At 44.8% G+C, this 22,493-nt stretch overlaps 1 protein-coding gene across 1 annotated transcript in view; it reads left to right on the top strand.

The window, feature by feature from the left end:
- Window positions 1-22,493, top strand: part of C1H14orf180 (chromosome 1 C14orf180 homolog) — a 36,643-nt gene that overhangs the window by 12,675 nt on the left and 1,475 nt on the right. The window contains exons 5-7 of the mRNA XM_077923535.1: window positions 1,249-1,381; window positions 7,649-7,675; window positions 17,113-18,013. Coding sequence (XP_077779661.1) covers window positions 1,249-1,381; window positions 7,649-7,675; window positions 17,113-17,315 — 363 coding nt within the window. The 3' untranslated portion in view covers window positions 17,316-18,013. The remainder of the gene's footprint in view (window positions 1-1,248; window positions 1,382-7,648; window positions 7,676-17,112; window positions 18,014-22,493) is intronic.

Here is a 22,493-nt window from a genome sequence, read left to right as displayed (position 1 = left end):
CGTGGCAGGAACAATAATAATAATAATAAATATTTCAGCAATCTTTGCCGAGCCATCTTGACTGAAAGATGTATGTTTAATGACGGCAGAGCCCCTGAGTTTTACCAAGGACTTTTAAAGCAAATCCTCCGCAACAGTAAATTATGTCTCTTCCCAACTAAAATTCCATCAATAGTTTTACTGAAATATCTGTAGGAAATCCTAATGTTCAAATCCCGCTTTATTACTGGACCTTTATTACTGTAATAATGGACCTAATTTGTAAAACAGATAAAATGTGGCCTTAAAGATATTGGCATGGGAGAGATATACAATCCCTTCCCAGCTAGGTTGTTTTCTGGCTATTTTCGGGTTGCTTTTTTCCAAAAAGTAAAAATCAGGGCACCCTGAAAGTTGTTGAGCTTTTATGAAAATGAAAAAGAAAAAAAAAAGCAGCCCACGATTTGACTTGTCTAAGTTCCAGGACAAGGCACCACCTTTCGGAAATTCCCCCGGACGCCAATTCCGCCTTTGAAATCCAGAAGTATGGCAGCCCTGGGCTATTTTAATTCCTAGAGAAAAACGAGGACAAAGGAATGAGGGCAACCATTCTATGAGAGAGAGAGAGAGAGAGAGAGAGAGAGAGAGAGAGAGAGAGAATGCACTGTTGAAAGCAAAGTAAGGGCCCACATGGTGGGAGAACACTTGTTTTGCATGCTCTCCAACATTTTTGTCCCCCAAACTGGGACATCAGCAAAGTTGTGCCAGACCACCTTCTGGTTAGGCACTCTGGCGTGAGTCAGAAGGGTCTAGAAAGCGATCTGGCTCACATCATCAGGATTACACTGGAGTGCCTTCTGGTCTGGTGGTCTGGCCTGACCCTGCTGACTCGTGCCAGAGTGAGCATCTTTTGGACCAAACAACAGGATGTTCCAGGATGCAAACAGAAGCCGGGATTGACTTCTCTGATTCCGGGATGTCCCACTTAAAACGGGATAGTTAGCAGGTATGAAAAGGTCCCAGGTTAAATCCCTGGCGTCTCTAGGTAGGGCTGGAAATGTTTCCTAACTAAGACCATGGACAGCTGCTGCCAGTCAGTGTAAACAATAGTGAGCTGGGTGGGCCGATGCTCTGACGCTGTATAAGGCAGCTTGTGTTTGAGCCGAGCTACAATCTCTCAGAAGACATTTTTCAGAGAACACCTGAGAAGTTGAGCTCTGGTCGTCGTCTGTGTGCATAGATAGATATAGATATTGTTTTTCTTTTTAGACTCACTACACCAAAAGCCCTCCTTCCATATTGAGGAAAAGATCGTCCGTGAACAAAGCTCTCAGTCAGAAGCAAAAAGTAGGGAGAAGAGTTCGTTTCCAGGAACCAGAAGAAATTATTGGACGTGTTCATGGTATGCTTGATATATGACACTAACTGCTCAAAGCTGGTCTCTCTCATACCCTCTCCCTTTGAGGTTTTATTTGCAAGCTCCAACCCTCTGTTTACCCCAGAACTGTCACTGGGGCCTTTTCATTGTACCTGGAGCCACATTGAAGACCCTCTAGAGACTTCCAGAGGCATGGTTGACTGGCATAGAAACTAATTATAAGAAATCAGTTGCTGGATTGGACAAGGTATAAATAGAGGTTGAGAAGAAGAGCACTCTGAGAAGGCAGATGCACATCAAGGCTCCATTGGCTTGTGTGTAGGCCACACAAACCCAAAAAGCCTGCTCTAATTTCACAAATATTGACCTGGTTTCATATTCTTCTGTTTATGCTGCCAGAGTTAAGCGTGAAACGCACAGAGACAGAATCTGCAGGAGTGTGCTTCTGTAAGCCATGGAACCATAGCCTTGGGAAGGGACCTTGGTGTCATCCAGTCCAAGCAAGCTAGTACGACAATTTGCCTGATAGAGATGATGTGAAGCACTTTCTTTCGCTTTGGCAATCACTCGTAGCCAAGTAAGATTGTCTTCCATAAACTCGGTTTTAACAGTCGGTCCGTAAGTGACTGTGGAAGCCAATTCTGGATCCACATGTCCTTCCACAGTGGGGACATAGGTTTCTGGGTGGGAGTTGATCATGGTGAGGGTTTGCCAAACATGCCTTCCTCTTAGCATGTTTCTCCCTTTCGTCTTGAGTTTGAGCATCTTTAAAGTCCATGACACTTGGACTTTAAGGCTGTTCTCCAATTGGAGCGCTCGCAGACCAGTTGTCGGTGTTTATACTTCATTTTTTTAGGTTTGCCTTGAGAGAGTCTTTAAACCTCATTTGTTGACCACCAGCATTACGCTTTCTGTTTTTAAGTTGGGAATAGAGTAGTTGCTTTGGAAGACGATAATCAGGCATCCGCACAACATGTCCAACAAAGTTGATGTTGAAGAATCATTGCTTTGACACTGGTGATCTTTGCTTCTTCCAGTACACTGCCATTAGTTTGCCTGTCTTCCCAAGTGATGTGTAATCATCTTTGGAGACACCGTTGATGGAATCTTTCGAGGGAATGGAGATGGTGTTTATAAGTGGTCCATGTTTCTCAAGCATACAGTCAGCTAAGCACTACAGCACACCTCAACATTACGACTGGGAAGGGCCATAGCTCAGTGATAGAGCATCTGACTTGCATGCAGATGGTCATAGGCTCAATCCCCAGAATCTACAGGAAGGCTGGGAATGCCTTCTGCCTGGAACCCTGGAAAGCCATTGCCAGTCAGTGTAGACCAGGGGTCGGCAAGGCTTACCGGCTATGGGCCAAATCACTCCCACGGAGATTATCTGTGGGCTGGACCAGTGCAGCACGACACCAGAAATCACGCCTTGCATGTCTAAGGCGCCAGAAATCACTTCTGCACATGCCCAGACACCAGAAATCGTGCCTGCGCAGAAGTGATTTTCAGCATCTGGGCATGCGCAGAAGTAATTTTCGGCATATGTGCATACGCAGATGCGATTTCCGCTTGGTGAGTCCCCGCGCAGCGCTGTGTCTTCGTGGGCTGCATCCGGTCCATGGGCCGCACGTTGCTGACTCCTGGTGTAGACAATACTCAGCTATATGGACTAATGGGACTGACTCAGTAAGGCAGCTTCATATGTAGTGACAGAGCTGAGTTCAGTAGTTCCCAGCAGCAGTCATCACGCTTAGGACTGCGGCTTTTCTACCCACATTTTGCCTTCTATCATTTACACCAGCAGTTATAGAGCTATTTGGAGCCCTAAGTCCAAAATGGAAAACTCACACCTGAAATGTTTTGGTAAGACAGGGAGGGGAGCGGGGAACAGGGTAAGGAATCCTCATTTTTTGGCTGCCAGCTCCTCCACTTGTGTGCTTCAGCGCAAACGGTCTCTGACAAATGTGATTTTGCTGTGCATCAACACACACGCCATCAATAAGGCTCAGCTACGGATTGGGAAATGAAAGCTTTCTGGCACCAAAGACATTTTTCCATTTGCAGTACATTTCTTCCTAAATCTCAACTTGTGTGGGGGTTTTTTATTTTTTTTATCAAGAAATGCCATTCCAAAACACTGTTGGATGATAGATCCACAATGTAATAAGAGTTGCTTTTTAAAAAAAGGAAATCTTATTCCCCTCACTCCCACCCACATCCTAGCATTTTATTGTGTTACATTTTCTTTTGGGAAATAATACAGAGGACTGGTTCCAAAGTCCTTGTTTTCTTGCAATGGGCTATATTTCTGCAACAAGAGCAAACCCATCAACATTGCCATTCATCTTTGAGATGAAATGAACATTTACCCAAAGTATTCTCTGCTCAAGACATTCAATAAACTCCTATCTTTCCAGTCGCCGGGTATGATTATGTTTTAAAATCCTGAAATACAGCTTTAAGATAACTACCACAAATGCATAATCTAGGATCTGAGGAATTAAATCATGTAATCTCTTTGGAGGGGAAAGGGAGGGGGTTCTCAGTTCTCTGAATGTCAATCTCCTTGCAAAATTTTCAATTCATGTTTTCCTGCATTTCCAATTGCAGCTGCTGTTGGTATTTTAGCGGGGGGGGGGGAGGTTTGCATAGGCAAGAGAATGCTATAAAAATTGTGCTGGTAGCACAGAGGGAGGGAGAGAATAGGTCAAAGTGGGTTACAAATGGCCACTTTTTTGATCGGTTACATTGGGGGCAGGGGGCACTTTTTACAGCTTGATACTCCTGGACCCCCATGAACTTGCAGCCAGTCCTATCCTACATGGGAGAAACACTTTGATATGATGGACACAATTGGGAATTTTTTTTTTCTAAAAATGATGCTTTGCAAAGACCTGTGGGTGTTTGTGCAAGATGTTCCAATGAAAAAGAACATTTCAGCTTCCCTTCAGCACCAAAGAGCCCTCTCACCCCTATAAACTCTCAGAATGCTTTCCATTTGCAGCTATAAATACTATGACATTATTATCTGCTCCCTGTAATGCTTGCAAAAAGTTCCATTTCCTTGTTTCACCTGTCATGGCTCTTCGTGTGTGTGTGTGTGTGTGTGTTCTGTCTCATCACGAGGCTTCAGCAGAGACGGGAGAATGTTTATCTGAGAACAGATCCCAACACACGTGTTGGAATTTCCCCTTTCACAACAGACTGTAACAGACTGTTCCGTTTAGTGGCACATCTGCTGATTGTCACCAGGGACAAGCTGCATGTTAACTCAGCAAACTCACAGTCTGAATCCCACAGCTGCTGAGTTAATGATGGAGACGGCCGGGGGGGGGGGGGCAGAAGAAGACAGGAAAAGGGAGGGTGGTGGGTGGAAAGAGAAGAGGCTTAATAATAGGTGCCAACTCCCTGGGGCCCTGGGTGCCACAAAATTCCCCATGAAGGGGCTAGGCATGCACAAATTTTGGTGCCAGGGCCATGCATGCTGCATGGTACCCATGGCCCAGGGCATCCACAGTTGTGGGAGCCAAGCTAGCACTTCTGGGCTTAATCATTCCTACACCCATCTATTCTCCTCTTGCAGGACTATTTTTTCTTCCCAGGGGGGCTCAGTTTTGGCTAGGGATAATTTGATACATTGCACACACACACACAAAAAGAAGAAGAAGAGAAAAGCAATTGGTTTCAGTTTTACAAACTGATATCAGGGTAAGGTTCTAAACATCTTTACCAAAATGTAGCTTCTCTGCTGGTAATCACATACAGTGGTACCTCGGAAGTCGAACGGAATCCGTTCTGGAAGTCCGTTTGACTTCCAAAAGGTTCAGAAACCAAAGCACAGGTTCTGATTGGCTGCAGAAAGCTCCTGCAACAAATCAAAAGCCGCAGGAACCCCCTCGGACGTTCAGGTTCCAAAGAACATTCTAAAACTGCAACACTCACTTCTGGGTTTGCGGTGTTCGGGAACCAAAACATCCAAGTACAAAGGCGTTTGGGATCCATGGTATGACTGTACTGTCTCTTTTTCTCCTGACTATGTGTACAGCTCTTTGTTGCAAGCAACCTCATTTACATTTACAAACACTGGCAAGGCACTCAGATTACATCTCTTCCCACTGTCTTAAGGTTTAACACATGACCAAGTCAGGAGAGGGGTCCCGAGCTGAGTTAATACACCCTATGGAAAAGTAAGGGACGCTGGTGGTGCTGTGGGTGCCTAGGACTTGCCGATCGCATGGTTGGCGGTTCGAATCCCCGCGGCAGGGTGCGCTCCCGCCATTCGGTCCCAGCGCCTGCCAACCTAGCAGTTCGAAAGCACCCTCGGGTGCAAGTAGATAAATAGGGACCGCTTACCAGCGGGAAGGTAAACGGCGTTTCTGTGTGCGGCTCTGGCTCGCCAGATGCAGCTTCGTCACGCTGGCCACGTGACCCGGAAGTGTCTGCGGACAGCGCTGGCTCCCGGCCTATAGAGTGAGATGAGCGCACAACCCTAGAGTCTGGCAAGACTGGCCCGTACGGGCAGGGGTACCTATACCTTTACCTATGGAAAAGTAATGGCTATATGTCTAAAGCTTTCTTTTACAACAACTTGCAATTAAAATACAATGCAATTAAAAGACAATGCAATTAAAAATAATATTTTATGTAAATTAAACTTATAGCTTCAACACTCTTGGATTCGCTGTTGCTTCTTGAGGCTCAGGTAGCCTTTGTACCGCAGAGTGCCTTCTATCAGCTTTGACTGGTGGTCCAGTGACGCCCCTATCTGGACAAGGAGGGCCTAACATCTGTTGTCTCTGCTCTGGTAACCTCTAGGCTAGATGACTGCAACGTATTCTATGTGGGGCTGCCTCAGAAGATTGTTCAGAAACTTCAGTTGGTGCATAATTGGGGGGGCCAGGTTGCTCACCAGGGTAAAACGGTTTGAGCATCTTACATGAATCCTGAGCTGACTGCACTTGCTGCCAATTAGTTTCTGGGCCCAATTCAAAGTGCTGGCTTTGACCTATTAAGCTCTGAACAGCTCAGGACTGCAATACCTCAAGGATTGCTTCTCCTCATAAGAACTGACCCAGACCCTGCAATATCATCTAAGGCCCTTAGTTGTGTGCCCTCTCCATGAGAGGGGATGTGAGTGGTGCTGTGGGTTAAACCACAGAGCCTAGGACTTGCCAATCAGAAGGTCGGTGGTTCGAATCCCCGCAACGTGGTGAGCTCCCGTTGCTCGGTCCCTGCTCCTGCCAACCTAGCCGTTCAAAAGCACATCAAAGTGCAAGTAGATCAATAGGTACCGCTCCGGCGGGAAGGTAAACGGCGTTTCCGTGCGCTGCTCTGGTTCGCCAGAAGTGGCTTAGTCATGCTGGCCACATGACCCGGAAGCTGTACACCGGCTCCCTCGGCCAATAAAGTGAGATGAGCGCCGCAACCCCAGAGTCGGCCAGGGGTCCCTTTACCTTTACCTACCTCCATGAGAGGTCTGGAGGGCAGCAACATGAGAACGGGCCTTTTCTGTGGTGGCTCCCTGATTGTTGAATGCTCTCCCCAGGGAGGCTCGCCTGTCACCTTTATTACATATATTTAGGCACCAGGCAAGAACCTTCCTCTATAACCAGCCCTTTAGTTTTCTCTGATGAACATAGGGACATCCTAAGGAGAAGCAGGACATTCTGGGATCAAACCATAAACCAGGATTTCTTCTGTAAATCTGGGGCTGTCCATAGAAAATAGGGACACTTGAAGGGTCTGCATCTAGTCCAACCCCTTGCAATGCAGGAATCTTAGCTAAAGCTATGGCCTTTTAAATGTGTTTGGGGGAGGGGGGGTATTGGTTTGTTTTTGTATTTTGTGTTCTCGTTTTCTATCTTTGTGCTGTAAATCACCCTGTGACCTTCAGACAAAGGGCAGTATATAATAATAATAATAATAATAATAATAATAATAATAATAATAATTGCATGTGTTGCTCCACCCACTTATGACTCTGGCCCCCAAAATTCCACCCGCCCACCATTTTGGACAGACGAATCTGGACATATGACAGCCCTCCCCAACCTGATGTATAGGAAGAAAGTGGAATCAGCTGAACCAGCTTTAATTATTTTCTCAGTGAAAATCCAGCTCATTATTTTTGCAAGTGAGCCGTGTAAAATCTGCATTTGCCTTTTAACTGAGCAATTTCCAACCTGCAGCTAGGTCCTCTACCAAATTTGCCCTTTTTTTTATTAGTCCAAAGAGGTTCCTTCTTTGCAGTGCTAATAATACATCCCTTTCATTCTGTTTTCTATCTAGACATTTCCTGCTGTGACTACATAGTTGGTAAGTTGAAATCTCTAACATGTTCACCGTGGGCCATTTGTGGAACTGACTGATGATGGCTTGCTGCTTGGATTATTAATAGCCTAGGTTTGCAAAAGGAATAAAACATTAGCTGAGAGTAGCAATTCACATTAGGTCTCCTTCGACATACTTCATCTACAATATGGGGGTGATAATAGTGAGCTCCTTTACAGTGCTGTTCTAAAAAACACAGCTAGGGGTGGCTTGTTTTAAAAGAGGACTGGACAAAATTGGGGAGGATAGAGTTATCAATGGCTACTAGCAATGAGGTCTGTGTTCGACCTCCAAAGTCAGAGGCAGCAATATTTGGGAGTACCAGTTGCTGGAAACCACAGGAGGGGAGAATGATCTTGTGCTCACGTCCTGCTTGTACGTTTTCCATGAGCTTCTGTTTGGCCACTGTGAGAATGCTGGACTAGATGGCCCATTGGACTGATTCAACAGGCTCATTTTAAGTTTTTAACCTCCAGACAGCGAGCTAATCTCAGGCCGCACTGGGTTGGTCCAATTTGGCCCATGAGGCCATTCCCCCCCCCCAACCACAACCACCTGTCAAGCAGCTGACATCACTTCTGGTGCCCTCCAGATGTTGCTGGACTACAACTCCCAGCATCCCTGTCTGCTGGTCATTGTCAGGAGCGAGCCGGCAGTAAATCACACTGTGCAAGTTGAAGTTAAGTCTTTATTAGCAAGAACATGATCTGCACAGACTTGGCAGAGTGAACACAACAGTTCACCCCCAGTAGATCTTGCCCCGTGGATCAGTTCCCAAGACTGAAAGTCCCTGCCTCTCCAGGGTTTTCCCCAAGCAATCAGAGACTGTGCCTGTGTGAACCAGCCTCTCCTCCGCCCTTTTCATGCCTCTTCTGGTTCTGGGAGACAAGCTGGGAGGGGAGCTTGTTGTAGCAGGAGGGGGAGACCCCTGTGACTCTTCACCAGCCCGACTCAACTCTGCCTCTTGTCCTTCCTCCTACTTCTGCCTCTGATTCTGGACTTCCCTCTGCCATGGGCTTTCCCAGTTCAATAAGCCCTCTTCACCTTCTCCTCCCAGTCTTCTCCCTTTTCTCCCTCTGGCCACTCATCGTCATTGCACCACCAATCTCTAGGCTCTGAGCCTTCTTCCCTTGGTGGTTCCCCAGCTGGTTCCTTCCACCATTCCTCTGCGTCCAACCAGTTCATGACAGTCATGCTAGATCAGCGGTTCTCAACCTGTGGGTCCCAGATGTTGTTGGACTACAACTCCCATCATCCCTGAGCTCTGGCCTTGCTAGCTAGAGGTGATTGGAGTTGTAGTTCAACAACATCTGGGGACCCACAGGTTGAGAAAGGCTGTGCTAGATGGAAGTGATGGGAGTTGCAGTCCAGCAACATCTGGGGGGCACTTCATTGGCTACCCAAGTCCTCATGTGCCCTATAGCACTTCCCCATAGCTTTGCATCTTAAGGGACAGTTGGTCATGCTGGGCACCCTGTTTTTTAGAGTTCATCATTAATTACCACCCTGATAGGCTTCAAAATAACTGTACCCCAGGACACAGTTTGAGCAACCCCAGCTCCAGCATTGAGAATGGAGCAGTTTTCTGTGTCTAAAAGCAATTTCACACTGTATGTTTCAGATGCTATCTACTACAGTGCGTGTGATATATATATATATATATATATATATATATATATATATATATTCAGTCTACAAGTGCAATAACATTTGAATCAGTCCCTCACAGGAAGGAGTTAGCGAGCGAGCCACAGGCTGACATTTATTCACAGAAAGCACAAAGAGAGTAATTTTAAATAGCAATCGATTTAACAAAGAAAATGGAAGCCTGTTCAGAGATAATTTGCAAGCGGAAAGGAGGGCTTCGTTCGAGATGAATAAATCATTTGCTGCAAATAGTTCCCCCCGACTCTATTAGAGAACATTGATTCGCTTTCTCGGGTTCTTTAAAATGATTTGCTCTTAGCATTCTGCCTTCCCCCCAAACACACACACTTTTTGATACATTATTATGGGTTGGGTTGCCTGCCTTTATGACTTCTACTTTCCTCCCTGTACCTCAGCATGACAGCTTAATTGTTTACCATGAATTCTGGGACTAGTAATAGCAGCTAATTTAAATAGGCCAGTGCAAATAGTGGACCTTTACCCATAACGATACAGACCACAGCCGTGTTTATATATATATATTTAATCTTAACCATACTGGCTGCACTCATATACCAGGCAAATGGTTACACTCTGTACAGAATTATTATTTTTTTTTAAAAAAAATGCTTATTATCCGATGCATAGATCAGGCGTTCGGTAGCACTTTCCATATCGAAGCAGCTTTATAAAAGAAGACTGTTGTTATAAAGTAATGGCAATGCAACTTACATAAAAATTGCCACGCTGGGTCAGAGCGATGTTCTGTCTCACTCAGCAGCTTGTCAGTAGATATTGGTATGACAGTGTGTCTCACACAGGATCATCAACAGGGCATATAAGAACAGGGGGAGCTGCCTTAAGTTCTGCCAAGTCAGACTGTTGGTCCATTGAGCTCAGTCTACACTGACTGGAGATGCAGGTGGCGCTGTGGTCTAAACCACTGAGCCTCTTCGGCTTGCTGATCAGAAGGTTTCTGGTTTGAATCACTGCGGTGGGGTGAGCTCCTGTTGCTCTGTCCCAGCTCCTGCCAACCAAGCACACCAGTGCAAGTAGATAAATAGGTACCGATGTGGCGGAAGGTAAACAGCGTTTCTGTGTGCTCTGGTTTCCATCACGGTGTCCCGTTGTGCCAGAAGCAGTTTAGTCATGCTGGGCACCTGAACCGGAAAGCTGTCTGTGGACAAACGCCGGCTCCCTTGGCCTGAAAGCGAGATGAGCACTGCAACCCCCTAGTTGCCTTTGAGTGGACTTAACCATCCAGGGGTCCTTTACCTTTACTCTTTTTTTTACACTGACTGGCAGTGCTTTTCCAGAATTGTAGAACATAAGAAGAGACTAGTCTAGTGGATCAGACCAATGGCCCATCTAATCCAGCATCCTGTTCTTCCAATGGCCATAGGATGCTACCAAGCAGGACACAAGTACAAGAACCAGCAACTGGCCTTCCTGAAGATGCCAGAGATTGAGTCAAAGACCAACTCTCTGCATGATCTGCCATTGAGCTCTGCCCCTACCTGTGCCTTTAACTCCATTTCATTTCATTTTCATTTTTTCATTTCACTTTTTATTTGCATACCACAGACCCTCCAAGTGTCCCTATTTTCCAAGGACTTCCCTGATCTAGAGAAGCCATCCCAGTTTCTGATTAGATCCTGGAATTTCCCACTTTTCCTTAGGATGTCTCTATTTTCATTGGATAAATGTTGGAGGGTATGGAGTTATTGGAACCCCCAAGCCAGGGGTCAGCAAACTTTTTCAGCAGGGGGCCGGTCCACTGTCCCTCAGGCCTTGTGGGGGGCCAGACTATGGTTTTTTTGGGGGGGGGGGTGAACGAATTCCTATGCCCCACAAATAACCCAGAGATGTATTTTAAATAAAAGCACACATTCTACTCATGTAAAAACACCAGGCAGGCCCCACAAATAACCCAGAGATGCATTTAAAATAAAAAAGACAGATTCTACTCATGTAAAAACACGCTGATTCCCAGACCGTCCATGGGCCGGATTTAGAAGGCGATTGGGCCAGATCTGGCCCCCAGGCCTTAGTTTGTCTACCCATGCCCCAAGCCATCTGAAGGCAATCCTGTATAGAGAAGTTTAATGTTTTAGTATGTTTTTGTATATGTTGGAAGCTTCCCAGGGTGGCTGGGGTAACCCAGTAAGATGTGTGAGGTATAAATAGTAAAATTATCATCATGGAATGGGACATCCCTATGTTCATTGGAGAAATGTTGCAGGGTATGATACCACCTTTCTAAATCACTATATGCAAGGCGGTTTACAAGCTGAAGAAACAACAAAATAGACAGCAAAGATCACACACCTAATAACCGTCTGATCCAATACAAAAGAAGTCAGAATAAAAGCATAACTTTGAAATGAATAATGTATAGCAAATCAACCAATATTCAATAATCCATTAGAGTATAATAGTAAAGAATAAATTTAAACCAGCAAGTAATAATTAAATAGTTTGCACTTTAAGGTCAACAGAGGTTATGGTGTCCTTGGGAAACATGGCTTTATATGCAACCCCACATCCACTCACATGAACAACCTCCCTTGGCCTATTGCTCTCCATCCCAGGATGACATGACACTCAGCCAGGTGAGGTGGCAAAAGGCCCACCTATTTGTCTCTATGGAAACGTGGCTCATCCTTGGAGATGCTGATGAGAGCACTTCACCAGCCAGCTAAGACAAGGCCATTAGAAGAAGAAGAAGAGAAGAAGAGTTTGGATTTGATATCCCGCCTTTCACTCCCCTTCAGGAGTCTCAAAGCGGCTAACATTCTCCTTTCCCTTCCTCCCCCACAACAAACACTCTGTGAGGTGAGTGGGGCTGAGAGACTTCAAAGAAGTGTGGCTGGCCCAAGGTCACCCAGCAGCTGCATGTGGAGGAGCGGAGACGCGAACCCGGTTCCCCAGATTACGAGACTACCGCTCTTAACCACTACACCACACTGGCATTACCCAACAAAGAGACTTTTCTGACAGCTGCTTCTGCTAGATTCCAAACTTCACTAGATGTGCAATCACAGGCCTGGAAAGGACCCATGTATATCATCCAGGCTAACCCCCACACAGCCTATAATGATAAACAGCTGCCTTGTACCACTGGTTCACCCACTTTAGCATTGACCAGCAGTGTCTTCACAGACAAGATGTCACTCCATGTGTTGCTGGATTGCAGCTTCCATCATCTCTGCCAATCAGCCAAGCTGGGTGGGGCTGATAGGAGCTGGAGTCAATCATCATCTGGAAGGTGAGCATCAGAATTGGCTGGTCCTACTGTTAGAATTCCTGCTCTATGATTGCAGTCATAGAGTTGCTGTCTTTCACATGACGGTGTATGTTTTGACTCCACAGAGTGGGAAGTGATGGAGACAGGATGCTTGTGTTACTGTGCTCCGTGAAGTGGGACTACTGTCCTATGTTCTTTTTCTCTTTGCTGTCTGATGCTAGAGAGAGAGGGAGCCATGTTGCAGTGCTCCGTGTGTGTTTATATGTAAATAAAGTAGATTAGCCAAAATGCTGAGTTGCTGAGATCTGTCACGCACATGATGTGCAAACTCTGCGGATCCCTAAGTGTACCGGTATCGGTTGGCATCGGTCGCTGTGATGTTCAAACTGAAGAAAGCTATTGAAGCTCCCGAAAAATCGACCAGGAGGGAGGGAACATGCCAGTCGGGCATGTTTCTCTGCCAGGGTCTTCCTCGAGTGTAGGGTGAACGCCTGACACCTACAACAGTGGTCAAGGATCTGGAAACCATGCCATATGAGGAACAGTTGAGGGAGTTGGGTAGGTTTAGCCATGAGAAGAGGAGACCAAGAGGAGATATGATGGTCATCTTCTAGTATCTCAAGGGAACAACATGGAAGAGGGAACAACAAGCTTGTTTTCTCCTTCTCCAGAGGGGAGGACTCGATCCAATGAATTGAAGTTGCAAGGAAGGAGATTCCGGCTAAACATCAGGTAGAACTTTCTGAGGGTAAGAGCTGTTCAGCAGGGGAACAGACTCCCTTAGGAGGTGATGGACTCTCCATCCTTGGAGGTTTATAAGCAGAGGCTGGGTGGCCATCTGTCAGGGGTGGTTGAGATTCTTGCATTGCAGGGGGTTGGACTAGATGACCCTTGGGGTCCCTTCCAACTCTACAATTCTATGATTCTACGAGAGTGAGGAACGGCTAAGGGAGCTGGGCACGTTTAGCCTGGAGAAGAGGAGGTTAAGGGGTGATATGATAGCCATGTTCAAATATATAAAAGGATGCCATATAGAGGAGGGAGAAAGGTTGTTTTCTGCTGCTCCAGAGAAGCAGACACGGAGCAATGGATCCAAACTACAAGAAAGAAGATTCCACCTAAACATTAGGAAGAACTTCCTGACAGTAAGAGCTGTTCGACAGTGGAATTTGCTGCCAAGGAGTGTGGTGGAGTCTCCTTCTTTGGAGGTCTTTAAGCAGAGGCTTGACAACCATATGTCAGGAGTGCTCTGATGGTGTTTCCTGCTTGGCAGGGGGTTGGACTCGATGGCCCTTGTGGTCTATTCCAACTCTATGATTCTATGATTCTATGAGTATTGAGACTAGTGGTATCCTCCCCAAAGGCTTCACAGAAAACTTAAATAAAATAGGAATGCAAATGAAAACATTGTAAATGCCATTAAATATCAAAATTAATACAAATTAAGATGAACGCTTATGACACACACACAAGCATTTCATTAAAAGAAAGAGAAAGCCTTCCTAAATCAGCCTGTGAAAATTAAAACATGTCAAATGTTTACTCGGATGATCATTTTAAGCCCGCTTGCATTTTATGCCGCACCGAGTGCACAACTAACTCTCCTTTTTTTCCAATTTGAAAGGACTGGATATAAAAGGCTCGTGTTACAGGCAGAAGCCACGGAATCTCGTTTCTTTATAAGCTGCCAATGAGCGTTAAATAATTTGCCAGAGCTGCCTAGCGTTCAGAAGTATTTAAGTGCTCACGTTTTTTTGCTGAAAGGGGTTTTGTTTTTTAAAAGATGGCAGCGAGGGTATCCAAGTGCATGCATTAATTATGGTAATCCTGTTCTTGTTGTATATAATCAAATCCTTTCAACGCTCCATTAGATTTCATCATTGTTATTCAGTCTCCTTTCGGAGGGAGGTGTGTGTTGTTGCTATTTGAGCTAGGCGTGCCAAAGAGCTGTATTCGAGGGCAGGAGGCCAGAGGAACACATGCAGTGGGCAGAGACAGGCCTGGGAATTGCTGCCAAACAGCTGCAAAGAGGCAGACCGAGGACTGCTTTATAGCAAATCCTGGGCAAGCACAGGAGTGGGGGTGGAGAGCCACAGTTCTATGTGCAGATCAATGCTCCTCCTCCTCTCTCTATCCGGCTTCCTGTGTTGCCTTTATACTGTTCAAGGAGCAGGCCTCCTGGCTCTCTGAAAAGCTGAGGTGTAGGGATAGGTTGGGCTCCATGATCACTGCAGATGGTGACAGCAGTCACGAAATTAAAAGACGCCTGCTTCTTGGGAGAAAAGGTCCGTATGGTTAAAGCCATGGTTTCCTAGTAGTGATATATGGAAGTGAGAGCTGGACCATAAAGAAGGCTGATCACCGAAGAATTGATGCTTTTGAGTTATGGTGCTGGAGGAGACTCTTGAGAGTCCCATGGACTGCAAGAAGATCAAAGCTATCCATTCTGAAGGAAATCAGCCCTGAGTGCTCACTGGAAGGACAGTTCGTGAAGCTGAGGCTCCAATACTTTGGCCACCTCATGAGAAGAGAAGACTCCTGGAAAAGACCCTGATTTTGGGGGGAAATGGAGGGCACAAGGAGAAGGGGACGACAGAGGACGAGATGGTTGGATAGTGTTCTCGAAGCTACCAGCATGAGGCAGTGGAAGACAAGAGTGCCTGGCGTGCTCTGGTCCATGGGGTCACGAAGAGTCGGACACGACTAAACGACTAAACAACAACAACAACAACAACAACAACAGGGATAGGTTGGTTTCCCCCCCACACAGTTATCCAAAATCCAATTATTATTATTATTATTTATTTAATTTTTAATTTTTTACCAACAACCAAACACAAACAGTGAAACCCCCCAGGCGGCTGATACATTGGATATACATAATTAATAATAACATATTCACATCAACCATATATACAATTTTATATACGTTAACACTCCTCCCTCCACAGGGTTTGTTTAACTTTTAACATTTTAATTGCCCCAAATTGTTCAAACCTACCCAAATAATTCAGTATCTTCTCAAACCAATCCTCCTCTTTCTCACTGATCTTAAACCCTTTCATTCTGTGTGTATTCACAGTTAGATATTCTAAAATTATAATATTCAGTTTTTTCCTCCATTGGTTCACCCCTAGCTCTTCTTCATTTTTCCAATTACTCGCTATAACCTGTCTGGCTGTAGTTACCATCAGTTTTACCCATTTACATTCCTCTTTTGTTTTTAACTCAGACTAATAAGAACCATTAATTTAGATATTCCCACCTTCCTACCGCAATTCCCGATATTTTCTATACCAATCTGTTTCCAAAATTCATTAACTAATGGACAGTCCCACCACATATGACTGTACGTTCCCATCACTCCACATTTCCTCCAACAATTCTTACTTCCAGATTTTGTAATATGATATAACCTTACAGGTGTATAATACCATATTTGTAGCAAGGTGTAGGGATAGTTAAACCATGGAATTCACTGCCACAAGAGGCAGAGATGGCCACCAACTTGGATGGCTTTAAAAGAATAGGCAAAATTCATGGAGGAGAGGGCTACTGATGGCTCCCAGACCTGATGGCTTGGCTCTGCCTCCACAGCAGAAGCCAGTAATGCTTCTGAATACCAGCTGCTAGAGTGCTCTTGGGCTCAGAACCTGCTCGTGGGTTTCCGACGGCCGTCTGGTTCCGTGAGAAAAGGATGCTAGACTGGACGGGCCATTGGCCTGATCCATCAGGTTCTTCTTAGATTCTAATAATAATAATAATAATAATAATAATAATAGTAATACATTTTTCTTTATACCCTGCCCTTCCCGGTTCAGAAAACCAGGCTCAGGGCGGCTAACAACAAATTTAAAATACTTAATTGATGCAACAGAAAACAGCATAAAATACAGTATAAAACGTGAATAACAATAAATTCAGAATTCAAAAATCAATTTAGGGGGGAAATCCATCCAATAAACATTAGGTGATCACCAGGGCTAGCTGGCTAAATCAGTCCTATTTGGGCCAGCGAGGAAACCAGGGGAGAATTAGCTGTGGGATCCCAGAGTGGGTAATCTTCATAAAAAGGGGAGGGGGAGGGAATCTGTCAATTCTGAATTCAATTTATCTACTTGCACTTTGACGTGCTTTCGAGCTGCTAGGTTGGCAGGAGCAGGGACCAAGCAACGGGAGCTCACCCCGTCACGGGGATTCGAACCGCCGACTTTCTGATCAGCAAGTCCTAGGCTCTGTGGTTTAACCCACAGATGAAAATAGGGACAGTCCATTCTGCATCAGGAAGCTTCTTCCGCGTTAGATCTCCCACACATCTACATTGGTCACCTTGAGTCACCTGCAACCTCTCAGCCTCCCCAACCGCACGGGGGTGTGTGTGTGGAATCAGGACACTTGGAGGGTCTGTGATATGACACCGAAAGTTAAGATTTCTCCAGCAAAAGGGGAGGTGGGGTGTGTTTCAATACGACTGGGGAGGACCTAATTTTAACCTCTCTTCTTTCTGTTCTCCTCCACTACATCCCAGCGCACAAGAGGCCTGCAAGCGTACTGCCTTTGTTCCTGGGGATTTTCCTTTGTGCGCTCCTGCTTTTGGCTTTAAGTCTCTACTACGGCAGCGTGAGGCGAGATTTCAAAGTCTTGGAAGAGTTTCACACCCAGCTTGTTATCGTAGTCCTTCAGATCAGGCACGTTGCTGTGAAATGTTGGGCCTGGTTTATGAGGCTGTAGAAAGCCTCACAGATGGAACCATGCAGGGCTAAGGACAATGGCTCACTTCCTCTGGGATACCGTCCGAATGTCTCTGAGAGAGAAAAAGAGCCTCTTTATTTAAGAGGGGGAAAATTAAACGGAAAATGAAGGAGCTGTCTTCTTGCAAAATTACGACGCTACCCACGGTGGGCATTTTTCCTTTCTTATCGCCGTCATTTGGGTTCTGCATTTCTTTTCATAATGCCATTATTGTCTCCTAGCAATCTCAATTGCAATTAGAGGCCCATTGTGTAAGAGCCTTGAAGCATTGAGAATATTCTTTATTTCCAACCTGGGGATGTGTGGGAGCTGCAAACAGGATTTCAAAGTATTGCCAATCAAACGTCTTAAAATAATAATAATAATAAACCCATGAGCTAGACCATACAAAAGACTAAGTCTTCAAAAATGACTTATTTTTAAATGATAAATGTTGGGTGTTGCTTACAGAGGAACGTGTGGACAGACAGAGTGTATAACCTTATCAAAACTTGCTTCCTTTGAAATTCCCCAGCAGTTTCTTCGGGGAGGAGCCTTCGAATTCAACTCAAATTTGGGCTTGGATGAAACGGAGAGTAGCTGTGCATATTTTACTCTCCCCCACTGGAACCAATGGGGTGTAAAAGTGTTTCGCTGGAGCTGAGTCAAGCCTCTTTGTGTCTGATGTATATTTTGAGGTGAGGGTTAAGCAATGTGGGTATTTGTGAGTGGTATGTATAAATATCACATTTTATCCATTGCACGGTTTGAAACCTATTCTATAGATGTCAGCTTATGGATAGCTGCTGCAAGCTTTCAAAAGATAGGCGACCAGGTGTCTAACCACACAATTAAAAATTACAGGAATGTTGCAGTCTCCACTATCGTTGGTTCATGGTTTAATAAAATATTGTATATACTAATACAAATTGGTTATAAAAAGGTGTTTTTTTAAGACATTGATGCGATTTTTAGCTTACTGGAATCACACCAAGACTATTTAAAAAACGAACACAATGCAAAAAAATGCCTTCTGCATTGCAAAATTATGATTAAGAATGAATAAATGCTGGTAACAGTTACTAAATCTGCTTGTCACACATTGTGGTCCTGTCTGCACTATACATTTAAAGTCCCTGCCTATGAAAGGTCTACAAAGAACTATATAAAAGATTAGTTTAACAATGCCAATTAAAGGAAATGTTTAAACGAGGCTGGCATGCAACCTTAGCAAAACATAAATAAAATCAGCAACTTTAAAAAAAATTATACACAATAATATTGTGTATGAACAATGGCATGGATAGGCTTGCTGGAGGGAAAACACTGCAGTGAAGACACCTGCCTAAAATCAATGGACAGGGAGTTCCGAAGAGTAGGTACTGCTGGTGGAATGGAACTAGTGGGACTGGTGCAATGGAAGACCAAGAGGCCAAGAGTAGCTGGGGCCAACCAGTTCTAGGTTTGTCCCTATTTGCTGCCTCCCTGCTGAGTTATACAAGGGCAAAACAGACTGAGAAGGAGGAAGCTGACAACCAGCATCACACACACACCCCAAATTGGCTGTAAGAAGGGAGGTGTCAGGGACAGGAATGGTGGAAACCGCCTCCCCATCCTGACCCTTCCAGGGAGGAGGAGGAGGAGGAGGAGGAGGAAGACAGTCTAGATTTACAACAGGGGTTTGAGGGAGGTCACAGCTCAGAGGCAGATGGTGGGTAAAGTTGGGAAACCATGGGAGAGCCAGAGCAACAGGTGGCTGACACGTTGTCAGTAGAAAGCATTCCAGACCCTCCATCTCCCAGAACCCAGCGAGCCTTAAAAGTAGGAGAGCAAAGAGCTCAAAGACAGAGGGTCCTTAGCAGCACCCATAGAGGAGATGATGATGACGAAGAATGAGGGATGGGAGAGATTGGAGGGGAGAAGAGATTCACTCAAGACAACGCCCTTATCCAAGATGCTGGGTTCTATAGCCTCTGTGTAAAGTTTGAAATAAAAAAGGACTGTAAGAAACTTTCCCTTGTCTTTATACTTTCCTGGGCAACCAGCCAGGAGTCGCTGACATCATCCCGACAGGAGGCAGGTATGGGTTGGCAGAGGGCAGAACGAAGCTGGTGGGCCACTGCCCTATTTGTCCTAATCGACCAGCCTCTGCTGAAAAGTCAGGATAGAAACTTTCTAAGATTATGCATGGCATTGAGAAAGTGGATAGTTAAAACTGTGGAACTCACATCCACAGGAGTCTTCCAAAGAAACTACTCTATTCTGAACTTAAAAATAGAAAGCTTAATACTGGTGATCAACAAAAGAGGTTTAAAGACTGTCTCAAGGCAATTTTTTAAAAATGTAGTATAAACACCAACAATTGGGAAACACTTGCCTGCGAGCGCTCCAGTTGGAGAACAGCCTTATCAAAGGTGTCATGGGCTTTGAAGACACTCGAACTCAGAACGCAAGGGAGAAACGTGCTAAGAGGAAGGCACGCTTGGCAAATCCACACTGTGATCAACTCCTGCCTGGAAATCAATGTCCTCACTGTGGAAGGACGTGTGGATCCAGAATTGACCTCCACAGTCACTTATGGACTCATTGTTAAAACCGTGTTTATGGAAGACAATCTTACTCGGCTACGAGTGATTGCCAAAGAAGAAGAATGGATTGGCTGAGAGCAGGATGAGGCCGGTGGGCCACTGCCCTATTTGCCCTAATGGACCAGCCTCTGCTGAAAAGTCAGGTTAGAAACTTTCTAAGATTATGTGTGGCATTGAGAAAGTGGATAGTTAAAACTGTGGAACTCACAGCCACAGGAGTCGGTGATGAGAGCTTTAAAAGAGATTTTGGCAAATTCATGGAGGACAAGACTATTGATGACCACTAGCCACAATGGCAACGCTTTGGCTCCACAGTCAGCGGCAGGAATTAAACCACAGGATGGGAGAGAACTTGAATCCAGCTTGCTGGTTTCCCACCAGTATCTGCACTGCAGGGGGCTGGACCAGATGATCCCTTCCAACTGTACAGTCTTATAACTCTATTATCTGGTTGGCCACTATGAGAACAGGAAGGAAGGAAGGAAGGAAGGAAGGAAGGAAGGAAGGAAGGAAGGAAGGAATCTTTATTTGCGTCAGCCATCGGCCATAGCAATAAAACAACAATACAATATACAAAGAATACAAATAAAAAGTCAATTATATAAAATACATTTTAGGGTTTTGAATCAGTAGTCAAATAGTGGGTCTTATTCTGATTGCCCCAGCTCATCTTGATCTGCCAAAAGGAAGGACACTGTGGCAGTGGTTGGGCGACCCGGAATGGACAATAAAAGAGGGGTGATAATCTCATTCCTCAAGCCTTTATAAAGAGGGCAAGCCAGAAGGGCATGCGCCACCAATTAGATACTGCCATCTCCACAGGGGCATAAGTGTTTTTTGTGTGGAATCTGTTGGAATCATCCCTCAAGTACAGCCGAGGGCAATACATTCAATCTTGCAAGAATAAAAGCATGTCTATGTTTTAGAATTGCTAGGTTATGCAGATAGAGTGCCAGAGAGTTGAAATGGGAAGGTGGAAAATAGTCAAACCGTGGGCAAAATTTCCTTATTGTCGCCAAGTTGTTCTGATGCTCGATATCATTTAGGCACTGACAAATTAAGACTGTTTGCTTTACTAAAACCCAAACTGAGTAGCTGTTGTGGTGATAAACCACAAAAGTGAAGTTTTTGATAGACAATTTTAGTCCAGGCGCTCTTGTGACAATCTTGAAGCACTAGAGTTATTAGACGTGGGGGGGGGGGGGAGTTTGCATTTAGGCAAAGCCAATAGTTAAGTGTCCTATGCCAGATCCATAATTCTACCAAGGAAAGATTCGCCTCTAGGCACAATGAGGTGTTTGGGACACAGGGTGGTACAGAGAAAATTTGCCTTAAGAACTTTGATTGGATAGCTTCCATAGATCCAAAGTGAGCCCCATATAATAACTGTGCTAGGGGTTTAGCTTGGAGCACTTCCAGGACTAATGGTATATGTTTACCACCTTTTGTGTGGAAAAAGCGTGTCAGAATTTTGGCGCTTTGGGAAGCTTTTTCTTTTGCACATGCTAGACTGAGGGCCATTGGCCTGATGCAACAAACTCCACTTACGTCCTAATGGTTGCTACTGCACTGAAAGGTTGATTCATTGCAAGTGCAGAAGGAACATTACATGGCAGATGAAAAAGTGTTGAACAGGCATTGACTGAAGACGGAAACTCATTTGCAGGTTACCATTTTTGTTTTCAGTTGGAAACATCCCCCGCAAAAATTAAAATAAAATATGGAGAGCATTAGAAGGAATTATTCTGACCATATTTATAACACCTGCCTCGGAGGATGGCATTAATGGATGATACATTGCTGGGAACCTTTTAAAATAGACACTGACCCACTTGTACGAGTGCATTAAAGGTCGACATAGGCAATGTTCTTCCCGGTGTGGATTCTGCACCATAATTGAGACCACCTGCCTGCACCGATTACGTGAACCATATTTGACTTCTCTTCGTATTCAGGCATTATCCCCGCTGCGACAAACAGTTCTTGTTTACATAGCAAAAAATAAAAAATATATACATGAAAAGGAGTTTATTTTAGCTGCCGTTTAATACATGTCAGCAGCTGGAAAATGAAAATGGGGAGCAGCCCTCCCAGCTTCTATAGAACTGTGCAAGAAAAAATCTGAAAAATGAGGTTAGACACACAAGAAAAGGTTTTATTTTTTAAAAAAAGAATTATATCCTTGTTAGATTCCTAGATCTGCACAATACTTGCCAGCAAGACTCGTATAGCCTATAAAGGAGACACACTATTCAGTTCCCAACCATCAGTTGCTTCATACATCTTGTGCTAAAAAATCTAATTATTCTGATTGTGTTTAAATAAAACACCAAAATGCATTAAATTTTCAAACAATTTATTTTAATATGGCACCAGATCAAGAGCCCAATACGCTCTCCAGAAGGGGTGGTGGGCAAACAACTGATATCAAACAATAATTTCCTGTTTTAGGCAACCCTTTCCCCACTAAAGACAATGGAAACTCAATCGTTGGTTCAAACAAGGAGAATGGGCCTTGCAATCTCAGATTTGCTTGATGTATACAAAGTATTACAGCAGAAGGTCATCAATGGGGGTTTGGGGTACATCT

Source organism: Podarcis muralis, chromosome 1 (genome assembly GCF_964188315.1).
Source record: "Podarcis muralis chromosome 1, rPodMur119.hap1.1, whole genome shotgun sequence".
NCBI lineage: Eukaryota > Metazoa > Chordata > Lepidosauria > Squamata > Lacertidae > Podarcis > Podarcis muralis.
Note: the sequence above shows the minus strand (reverse complement) of the source record. Positions and strands in the feature narration are given on the sequence as shown.